This window comes from Bombina bombina, chromosome 8, assembly GCF_027579735.1.
Source record: "Bombina bombina isolate aBomBom1 chromosome 8, aBomBom1.pri, whole genome shotgun sequence".
Taxonomy (NCBI): Eukaryota; Metazoa; Chordata; class Amphibia; order Anura; family Bombinatoridae; genus Bombina; species Bombina bombina.
This window is the reverse complement of record NC_069506.1, coordinates 291,802,280-291,814,389: the sequence shown is the minus strand read 5'-3', so window position 1 is coordinate 291,814,389 and position 12,110 is coordinate 291,802,280. Positions and strand designations below refer to the sequence as shown.

The 12,110-nt window shown below is 38.0% G+C and overlaps 1 protein-coding gene across 2 annotated transcripts in view; it reads right to left on the bottom strand.

Annotated features, from left to right (window-relative positions):
* Positions 1–3,206: 3,206 nt before the first annotated feature.
* Positions 3,207–12,110, bottom strand: part of LOC128639200 (F-box only protein 44) — a 60,181-nt gene continuing 51,277 nt past the window's right edge. For both annotated transcript variants that reach the window (XM_053691454.1, XM_053691455.1), the window contains exon 6: positions 3,207–4,557. In XM_053691454.1, coding sequence (XP_053547429.1) covers positions 4,375–4,557 — 183 coding nt within the window. In that variant the 3' untranslated portion in view covers positions 3,207–4,374. The remainder of the gene's footprint in view (positions 4,558–12,110) is intronic.

Here is a 12,110-nt window from a genome sequence, read left to right as displayed (position 1 = left end):
CCCAAAAGCCGCTTTTCTGTTTCTTTCTGGCCTGCTGCGACATGTTGTTGTATAAATATTTACAACAATGATTGCTATGTCCCTGGTAAGAATTTGGGGTATTATAAGTCCCCTAACACGTCTTTTTTTAATATAGTGCTTGACTGCTAACCTCTGCTCCAAAGTGGTGGGGGCAAGCACTCTACAGCTCCATTATACTGCAGAGAGCATAAAAGATAGAAATAGGTTTACAATATTTCAGAGCTGAGTAGAACTAGAGTGTGGACATCAAGTGGCCACATGTATTGTTTTTGACTACTGTAGGTGGATGTAAGGAAGGTGAATGTTGTGTCCCTCTCCTAGGGAAGCTGTCACCTCATGACCACGTGGGGAAAAGTATAGAGGGATATGACCCACTAGCTGCCACCAAGTGGGAAAGCGAGAAGAGAATTAGGCGTAGCAGTATGTAGTTGTGTATAAAAATTTATTTCCAACTGTTTCGGTAAAAGCCTTTTCAAAGAGAGTGCCTCTTTCAAGCAGTTCAGGCCAAAACTGACAGCCTTTCAAGCACTGACGTCCTAGTGACTAATGTTCTAGCAGTTTGGTGTATACCTACTTACTATGCAGGTCAGTCCAGTGCAGGGGATGTTCTTGTTAACTGTGGGGGTTAGTGGGCTACTAATGTCCTGTACATGCTCCCCCCTCAACAACTGCTGTGCCCCTCCATGCACTCACTGTTAGAACACTGATGATAATCCCTTCAGTACTCAGGCTGCGGTGGATCAATCTCATAATCTCTTAGGGCCTACTGAATGTACTGAGCAGTGTGTGCCATTTTTACTGCCTAGAGCTGGTTAAGCAGAGTCCATGGGGCTGCTAATTTTGAGACCTCTTGTGGATGTCGGAAGAATGTGAAATGGTGTTAAAATATAGTAAAGGAAATCTCTCACCCCTTTATTTTCTTCCGTCAGTCAGACATGCTCCTTTAAACCTCAGTATAAAATGGCGGCGTTACGCACTGGATTTCATGGACCTGTTGCGCAGCTGCAAGGATTCCCGTCTTCCCTCCGGACCAGCTCAATTAAGTAAGAATCCTCTTGATAAAAGCCGCCCACACCTCAGACGCTTGTCACAAGCCTCTAAGATTGTCCCGGTCAGTTCTTATTGGTGCTTGCTGTTCTCAAGGAGGCTAGCGGTCTGAATTGCTAGATGCACTGACTTTCTATAGATATTATTCAACTGTAGGCTGGATCAGTAGGTTATTGTGTCCTTGATGTGTCAATTTGCTTGGTCCAGCTCCACAGCACTCAGAGCCCCGTCTTCTCCACTGCCGAACACTTAAGCTGCCAATGTCTCCTCGCAGTGTTTTAACTGCCTGGGTAGCGTGATTTCCTGCTCCCTGCTCCTTTGAGATGTGTCCGGCATTAACTCCCTTCAGTCTCTTGTGTATTATCTATAACTCCGGAGCGAAGCCCCGACCCTCTGGAGTGCATGCAAATTGAGACTTGGGGACGAATTATCATTGTGCGAGTGGACATGATCCGATATTGTGGATCATGTCCAATGCACATCAATAAATGCTGACAGCATATGCTGTCGGCATTTATCATTGCACTAGCAGTTCTTGTGAAGCAGTTCTGCTGCTAAATAGCGAGAGCTACTGTTCTTGCAGCCTTAGAAGGCAATCCGGTTGGTTTGGGAGAAACTTCAGTTGAAATTAACTATATATTTAATGATGAAAGCCCTGGAGCTCTATGAAAATGCGACTGGTATAACCGGAAGTTGGCTCCACCCCCTCATTCATTTTTAAACAACACAATACTAATGTTTTAACTGAGCAAGAGTTCAGAAATCAGTATTTGGTGGAATAACCCTGAAATCACAGCTTTATGCATCTTGGCTGCTCTCCACCCGTCTTTCACATTGCTGTTGGGTGACTTTATGCCAATATTGCTTGAACATAACAATGCAAGAGGATTAAACATGTAATTAGAGTAAGTTCCAGAGCAACAATGTACTACTGTTGAGCCAAATGACAAAAGACACATATGTATAGCCCCAATGAAAAGCTAACAAAGGTACCCAAGAAAACCAAGTAAATAAATCACCACTCTAATACTTTATTTATAGATTTTTTTTTGCATAATGTTTAATGTATTTAATCGAGGACTATTTTTGATGCGCTTTTTATTTTTAATGATGTATAAAACTTGTTTGTGATTGGCATCTCATGGCTTAATAGCAATTTGTGAGCTGGTGATGTAATCTAGGATTAAGCGACTGTATTGGTGCGAAACACGTAAGATTATGGATTTCCCTCTGTGATACCCTGAGTGTCATTTTCTTTTACCATTAACACATATACCAAGTAAATGTGAAGCAAGTAACACTGTCAGAGGAAGTGGGATGCATGAGGGCAAAGTAACATTGAAAGCAAGACAGGTTACCTTTTACTTTAGGATGAAACTGGTAAGGTTGAATCTGCATAAAATAATTTTTTTTTGCACAGGTCAGGATTCTGGCCTGCTGACCATAAATTGATAGACATACTGACATCAACTTAGATAAACAGAAAACACATACTGTTGGTGTAAAAAATAAAGTAATTGGGCTTATCCTACAACAAGATGTTTTACAAAAACCTTTAATTGCAAGGACTATTTTCCTTTGTTTTTACTAAACTCCACTCATACAGGTGAAAACATACCCCTATCCCCTGGATTAGCTCACAGACATCCTGGCTACATCTCTGTTCACCCTTAACAATGACCCATTACCCATGTGGTCCTGACTTGGCTCCACCTTCAGGTATCTAGACACGCCCACAGATCTACTCAGCTACACCCATGATTTCCCCAGTGCTCATGCTCCTGTGATTCAGGAACAAAAGAGGTATGAACCATGGCAATGTCATATGAAAAATCTGCACAAAATACACAGGCGCTATATGTTATTTAGCATTACTGCCACATGTGATAGTGAATTGATAGATCATTTTTATGTCCCATTAATGCAGCAGAGAAAGCTAAAGTGAAAGGATTCTGCTGTATAATACTCACTGGTTCTTTATTTTAGAACGTTCAATTATTTCCAATCCTTTATATATTAGCAGGAAAAATAAAGACCTGAGAATGGGAAAATTAGGCAAAGATGACAAAAACAAGGTGAGATTTGCTGAAGGTGCCTGAGAAAGGCAGAAGAATTAAGTCTCTCTAGCAGTCAAGTGGTTAATGAAATAGATGGCTTTATTTCCCATGTTTATGTAAGGGGTGTTTCACACCAGTTTCAGAGGTCAAACAATACCTCTATTTAAATAACCGGAATGACAAAGATTTATTAAGATTCTGCTTATATAAAGTGTATATTTATTTATAATGACAGAAAATGTTAAGAATATTGCACATATGATGCACATTATTTAAAGGGACATAATACTCATATGCTAAATCACTTGAAACTGATGCAGTATAACTGTAAAAAGCTGACAGGAAAATATCACCTGAGCATCTCTATGTAAAAAAGGAAGATATTTTACCTCACAATTTCCTCAGCTCACCAGAGTAAGTGCTGTGTACAAAGTTATACTTCAGCTGATGTCCAGATGCAAGTAAAAAAAAAAAGAAATTAACTGCAGCCAATCAGTATCAACAGTGCTGAGGTCATGGACTCTTTTACTGTGATCTCATGAGATTTGACTTAACTCTCATGAGATTTCATAGTAAACTTCCTTAAACTGAATAGGGAAATAACATGAGTGTGTACAAAGCTCACTGCCTTGCCTGTCCCGGGACAGACATACTGATTTGCTGCTTAAAGTCCTTTGAAATGGGGTTTAAATTCTTAGGATATTTTGAGGTAAAATATCTTTCTTTTTTACATAGAGATGTTCAGGTGATATTTTCTAGTCAGCTTTTTACAGCTATGCTGGATCACTTTCAAGTGTTTCAACATTTGGGTATCATGGCCCTTTAAATGTGTTAATATTTTTTTGCATGAAAACAATGCTTAAACCTGTTTATTTTGAAGCTAACAGGAATCACATCCGGGCCTTAAGGGCTAATTGCTCACTGGCTGATAAGCTGAACTCCCACAGTTTTAATGGACAGTGACATCCCCAAAACATAAAACCAAAATAAATACATTTTTTCCCAGCTTAGAACATCTGTTTTAGGAAAACAAAACTGTAATACATTTACAATGCACTCTTTTAGATGCACAAGTTAGTTATTTAAATTCAAACGATTTACCAACATGTGATCCTGCTGTAATAGCTTTATGTTTCACCGTGCCAGGGGCCTTATAGAATGAAGTGCTGGTTTTAAGCTTTCATGGCTAAAGACATATCCATAGATACAGACTGTATACATTAACAGTAAAGTGATATTGGGGATCTGGTCAAGAACTTGGACCAGAGGATAAGGGCAGTGGATCAGTGCTTAGGTCTTCAGGTTCAAGAGTCACAGAGCTGTTGGTCACTCTAACCCCGTACCAGCCAGCCCAGTTCTGAGTGTCCGATCCGCCATGCTGGAAGGAGATATAACGAACTCCAGGTCCATAATTCCTGAAAGTGTGTTCCATCTGAGGAGAGAGAGTGTCACAACAAGTCATGTCACAGAAACTGCAGAACTGGGACTTTTAGACTATAGGGAAGTATCTAATAACTAAGCCCCCTAACCTAACACCCCCTAAGTAGCCCCAAATAAAAACACCATTACATACAATAAAAAAGACGATCAGCTAGATTACGAGTTTTCAAAGCTATAGGGAAATTAATGAGCGCCACAAAGGCGATAACTAAGCGCCAACTATAACGCAACAGACCTCCAGCTCTAATAAATTGGCACCTAGTTGCCAAGGGTGGATTCAATTTTAAGATTGGATATCAGAGCGCCAAACAACGTAGGCAGGGTCTATGGGCAGATAGTCAAATACCAAAGGTAACAATAGGTTGAAATAATATGATTTAACCCCTTAATGACAACTGACGTACCAGGTACCAGGCGTGCGCGCGCATTAGCTGGCCACTGACACCAATGAGGAGGGAAGAGGGGGGGGGAAGATTTTTTTTTTTAAATAATATAAAAGGATCTGGGAGGGGGAGGGGGGTAGGGGTATTGTGGGGGGCTGCTACACTACAGAAAACCCCAAAAAAAAGCAAAAGAGCAAAAAATACTTTTGTTTTTGGGCAAATTGGGTACTGGCAGACAGCTGCCAGTACCCAAGATGGCCGCAATTAGATAGGGGAGAGGGTTAGAGAGCTGGGGGGGAGATCATGGAGGTTGGGGCTAAGGCAGGAGTCCATCACAGCTAAAATATTTTTTTTTTTTTATAAAATAAAAAAAAAAAACTCCTTTTATTTAGTACTGGCAGTCTTTCTGTCAGTACTTAAGATGGCGGGGACATTTGTGGGGTGGGGGAGGGAAGAGAGCTGTTTGGGAGGGATCAGGGGGTGGGATGTGTCAGGTGGGAGGCTGATCTCTACCCTAAAGCTAAAATTAACCCTGCAAGCTCCCTACAACCTACCTAATTAACCCCTTCACTGCTGGGCATAATTTACGTGTGGTGCACAGCAGCATTTAGCGGCCTTCTAATTACCAAAAAGCAATGCCAAAGCCATATAAGTCTGCTATTTCTGAACAAAGGGGATCCCAAAGAAGCTTTTACAACAATTTGTGCCATAATAGCACAAGCTGTTTGTAAATAATTTCAGTGAGAAACCTAAAATTGTGAAAAATGTAAAGTTTTTTTTTTATTTGCTTGCATTTGGCGGTGAAATGGTGGCATAAAATATACCAAAATGTGCCTAGATCAATACATTGGGTTGTCTTCTAACAAAAAATATATACATGTCAAGGGATATTCAGGTATTCCTGACAGATATCAGGGTTCCAATGTAACTAGCGCTAATTTTGAAAAAAAGTGGTTTGGAAATAGCGAAGTGCTACTTGTATTTATGGCCCTATAACTTGCAAAAAAAGCAAAGAACATGTAAACATTGGGTATTTCTAAACTCAGGACACAATTTAGAAACTATTTAGCATGGGTGTTTTTTGGTGATTGTAGATGTGTAACAGATTTTGGGGGTCAAAGTTAGAAAAAGTGTGTTTTTTTCATTTTTTCCTCATATTTTATTATTTTTTATAGTAAATTATAAGATATGATGAAAATAATGGTATCTTTAGAAAGTCCATTTAATGGCGAGAAAAACGGTATATAATATGTGTGGGTAAAGTAAATGAGTAAGAGGAAAATTACAGCTAAACACAAACACCGCAGAAATGTAAAAATAGCCATTGTCATTAAGGGTAAGAAAATTGAAAAATGGTCCGGTCATTAAGGGGTTAATACATAAGATAAAAAAGTTGGTACATTTAAAATTATACAACAATTAGTCATGGATCCATGTTACACTTTAAAATATATATTGAAACAATAGGAACAATTTAAAAATGCTTGTAGAACAATAAATAACAAAAAAAAAAAAAAAAAAAAAAATCTAACAAATAATGTCTATCGCTTAAAACTTAAATTCTAATATGTGAATGCTAGGAGCGCTTATGCACACTCTATTTATAAAAACAATGGGTTACAATGCACAGGTGGATAGATTCCAGGTTGCTTGAAACCGGTGGATGTGAAATGTAAGTGGCTCCAAATTGGGGTTTTGCCTATGTGTTTATCCAAAATTTTGTAACTCCTAACAGGTGGACAAAAAATGTTACAGGAATGTCTAGAACCTGAATTCAAAATATAAGACCTGAGGTTGTGCCTATGTGTTTATCCAAAAAGGGTGTAAATCCTAACAAGTGAAAAAATGTGAGAAAAATATTGCAGGGGTGTCTAAACCTTATTTTTAAAATAAACAATGAATTCAAAATAAAACGATATACAAGTGAATTTTTGACAAATCAACTAATGCAAACATAAAGCATAAATAGAACCAAAAAAAACAACAGCACAACTTTAACGTGTGTTCAAATGTGTTTCTGCTTGCAAACTGTGATGTGAACAAATATCTGTTATAAACACTGAATAGTGGCAAAACTTTGTGATTGGATTAAAATTGAACACAGGCTCTAAATTGATACCCTAAAATTCGAATCTAAAGGGCTCAGAGTTGCTGAGCTAGATATAAGGGACTTGCTCAAAGAGCCTCGAGATGTTAATTAAAAGAGACCATATAACAACAGTGGGTTAAAAAACGGATGATATAACATAAAATGCTTAAAAGTCCAAATAAATATTCAAATTGGATAATAAGAATCTTGCTATAGTCTATCTCAATATGGATCCCAACTGCTGATTATGTAGAAATCTTCTTGGGCAGTAGTTAACAAATAATTCCAACTTGCAATGTTGTCCCTTACCTGCCAAAAAAGGAAAGGCAAACAATAGTGCAGTCTTGAGAAAGGTCAGTGGAGACCGAAACCGGTTGACTGGTAAGGAGTATTTTAATTGTGATCACATTAAGAAGCCATCTGCCCCTAAAATTTTCAACCCCTAATCTGCCGCTCCCAAAATCGCCGCCACCTACATTACAGTTATCAACCCTAATCTGCTGCCCCCAAAGTCGCTGCTACTATACTTAAGTTATTAACCCCTAAACCTCTAGCCTCCCACATCACTAACACTAAATATATTAACCCCTAAACCTAACATCACCCTAACCCTAAGTCTAACCCTAACCCCCCTAACTTAAATATAATTAAAATAAATCTAAATTAAACTTACAAATTATTACCTAAATAATTCCTATTTAAAACTAAATACTTACCTGTAAAAACAAACCTAAGATAGCTACAAAATAACTAATAGTTACATTGAAGCTAGCTTAGGTTTTATTTTTATTTCACAGGTAAGTTTGTATTTATTTTAACTAGGTAGACTAGTTAGTAAATAGTTATGAACCATTTAATAACTACCTAGCTAAAATAAATACAAAGTTACCTGTAAAATAAAACCTAACATTACAATCAAATAAAATAAATTAAATGAATATAATACAATTATCTAAATTACAAAAAAATTTAAACACTAAATTACACAAAATAAAAAAGAAATGATCAAAAATAAAAACGAATTACTCCTAATCTAATAGCCCTATCAAAATAAAAAACCCACCCAAAATAAAAAAAAACCCCTAGCCTACACTAAACTATCAATGGCCCTTAAAAAGGGCCTTTTGCAGGGCATTTCGCTCAAAGAAATCAGCTCTTTTACCTGAAAAAAAAATATACAAAAAACCGCCCAACAGTAAAACCCACCACCCACATAAACCTAAGTTAACCATTGCTCTGAAAAGGGTATTTGGATGGGCATTGCCCTTAAAGGGCATTTAGCTATTTTACATTGCCCAAAACCCTACTCTTAAAATAAAACCCACCTAATAAACCCTTAAAAAAAAACTAACACTAACCCCCGACGATCCACTTACAGTTTTCGAAGATCGGACATCCATCCTCATCCAGGCGGCAGAAGTCTTCATCCAAGCAGGCAGAAGTCCTCATTGAAGCTGGCAGAAGTCTTCATCCAGACGGAATCTTCTATCTTCATCCATCCAGCGCGGAGCAGGTCCATCTTCAAGACATCCGGCGCGGAGCATCCTCTTCTTCCAACGGTCGCTGAAGAATTAAGTCTCCCTTTAAGTGACGTCATCCAAGATGGCGTCCCTTACATTCCGATTGGCTGATAGAATTATAATCTGCCAATAGGAATTAAAGGGGAAAAAAATCCTATTGCCTGTTGCAATCAGCCAATAGGATTGAGCTTTCATCCTATTGGCTGATCCAATCAGCCAATAGGATTGAGCTTGCATTCTATTGGCTATTCCAATCAGCTAATAGAATGCAAGCTCAATCCCATTGGCTGATTGCAACAGCCAATATGATTTTTTCCCCTTTAATTTCTGTTGGCTGATAGAATTCTACCAGCCAATCGGAATGTAAGGAACGCCATCTTGGATGACGTCACTTAAAGGGAAGCATCATTCTTCAGCGACCATCGGAAGAAGAGGATGCTCCGTGCCGGATGTCTTGAAGATGGACCCGCTCCGCGCAGGATGGATGAATATAGAAGATGTCGTCTGGATGAAGACTTCTGCCTGCTTGGATGAAGACATCTGCCCACTTGGATGAGGATGGATGTCGGATCTTCGAAAACTGTTAGTGGATAGTCGGGGGTTAGTGTTAGGTTTTTTAAGGGTTTATTGTGAGGGTTTTATTTTTAGCTTAGGGTTTGGGCAATATAAAAGAGCTAAATGCCCTTTTAAGGGCAATGCTCATCCAAATGCCCTTTTCATGGCAATGGCTAGCTTAGGTTTATTTAAATAGAATTTTATTTTGGGGGTTTGGTTGTGTGGGTGGTGGGTTTTACTGTTGGCAATGCCCCGCAAAAAGCCCTTTTAAGTTTAGTGTAGGCTAGGGTTTATTTTTTATTTTTGGGGGGCTTTTTTATTTTGATAGGGCTATTAGGAGTAATTGTTTTTTTTTTTTTTGTAATGTAGATAATTGTATTTTATTAATTTCATTTATTTTATTTGATTGTAATGTTAGGTTTAAGTATAAGGCAGGTTAGGTTTTATTTAACAGGTAAATTTGTATTTATTTTAGCTAGGTAGTTAGTAAATAGTTAATAACTATTTAGTAACTAGTCTACCTAATTAAAATAAATACAAACTTACCTGTGAAATAAAAATAAAACCTAAGCTAGATACAATGTAACTATTAGTTATATTGTAGCTAGCTTAGGTTTTATTTTATAGGTAAGTATGTATTTAGTTTTAAATAGGTTATTTAGGTACTAATTGTAAGTTTAATTTAGATTTATTATAATTATATTTAAGTTAGGGGGTGTTAGGGTTAGACTTAGGCTTAGGGTTACTTTAGGGTTATGGTTAGGTTTAGGGGTTAATATATTTATGTAGTGATGTGGGAGACCAGAGGTTTAGGGGTTAATATTTTAGTATATTTCGTTGTGGAGGGCTTGCGGTTTAGTGGTTAATAGGTTTATTATTGTGGTGGTGTGGGCGGACGCCGATGTCAAGGGTGGCAGATTAGGGGTTAATACATTTATTATAGTGTTTGCGATGTGGGAGGGCCTCGGTTTAGGGGTTAGGTAGTTTATGGGTGTTAGTGTACTTTGTAACAGTTTAGTTATGAGTTTTATGCTAAAAGGCCGAATTATCATATGTTTGTCGGACCTGATCCGACAGTGCGGATCAGGTCAGACAGACATCGCTGAATGCGGAGAGCAATACGCTCTCCATATTCAGCATTGCACCAGCAGCTTTCTTTCATGTAATTGGCAAGAGTCCATGAGCTAGTTACGTATGGGATATACAATCCTACCAGGAGGGGCAAAGTTTCCCAAACCTCAAAATGCCTATAAATACACCCCTCACCACACCCACAATTCAGTTTTACAAACTTTGCCTCCTATGGAGGTGGTGAAGTAAGTTTGTGCTTGATTTTCTTCGGTGATATGCGCTTTGCAGCATTTTGAAGCACGATTCCTCTCAGAGTACAGTGAATGTCAGAGGGATATAAAGGGAGTATCCCCTATTGAATGCAATGGTTTTCCTCACGGGAGATCTATTTCATGGGTTCTCTGTTATCGGTCGTAGAGATTCATCTCCTACCTCCCTTTTCAGATTGACGATATACTCTCATATTCCATTACCTCTACTGATACTGTTTCAGTACTGGTTTGGCTATCTGCTATATGTGGATGGTGTCTTTTGGTAAGTATGTTTTCATTACTTAAGACACTCTCAGTTATGATTTTGCACTATGTATTAATATAAAGTTTAAAATATATGTATTGTACTTACATTTGCCATTAGTCAGGTTTATGTATATTTCCTTTTGCAGACTATCAGTTTCAAAATTGGGAAACATATTTAGGAAGTTATTTTTTTTAACCTGGGGTATAGTCTTTTCTTCAAATTGACTGCTTTTTCATTAATTTTCACGGGCAAAATTAGGCTCTCGAGGTCGCAAAATGCTGATATTTATTACGTCATTCTTGGCGTGAGAATTTTTTTGGCGTGAAGGTATGTTTGGTGATGCAATTCGTCATTTCCGGCATCTTAGTTGACGCCAGGTTCCTTGCACAAGGTTGCGTCTGCCATGACGCGAGTTGCGTCATTTCCGGATGTTGTTAGCGCCAAAAAAATAATTTTGCGTTGCGCGTCATACTTGGAGCCATATAATTTAATTATTTAAACCCCCCTTCCTATATGCCTTTTGCTTCTTTTTATGCTCAGAGGGCTATACTGTTTACATGTTTTCCCATTCCTGAAACTGCCATATAAGGAAATTGATAATTTTGCTTTATATGGGTTTTTTTCTCGTACATTTGCAAGATGTCTCAATCTGATCCTGTCTCAGAAACCACTGTTGGAACCCTGCTGCTTGATAACAGTTCTACCAAAGCTAAGTGTATCTGTTGTAAGTTAGCGGAGATTATATCTCCAGCTGTAGTATGTAACAGTTGTCATGATAAGCTTTTACATGCAGAGAATGTATCCATCAGTACTAGTACAATGCCTGTTGTTCCTTCAACATCTAATGTACATGATATCCCTGTGAATATAAAAGATTTTATTGCTGACGCAATTCAGGAGGCTTTGTCTGCTATTCCGCCTTCTAATAAACGTAAAAGGTCTTTTAAAACTTCTCATAAAGTTGATGAAATTTCAAATGACCGACAACATACTGAATTATCTTCCTCTGATGAGGATATATCTGGTTCAGAAGATCCTACCTCAGATATTGACACTGACAAATCTACTTATCTCTTTAAGATGAAGTATATTTGTTCCTTGTTAAAAAAGAGGTGTTGATTACTTTGGATATTGAGGAAACTAGTCCTCTTGATACTAAAACTAGTAAATGTTTAAATTCTGTTTATAAACCTCCTGTGGTTACTCCAGAAGTTTTTCCAGTTCCTGATGCTATTTCTGATATGATTTCAAAGGAATGGAATAGGCCTGGTACCTCTTTTATTCCTTCCTCCAGGTTTAAAAAGTTGTATCCTTTGCCAGCAGTTAGGTTGGAGTTTTGGGAAACAATCCCCAAGGTTGATGGGGCTATTTCTACTCTTGACAAATGTACTACTATTCCTAAAGAAGA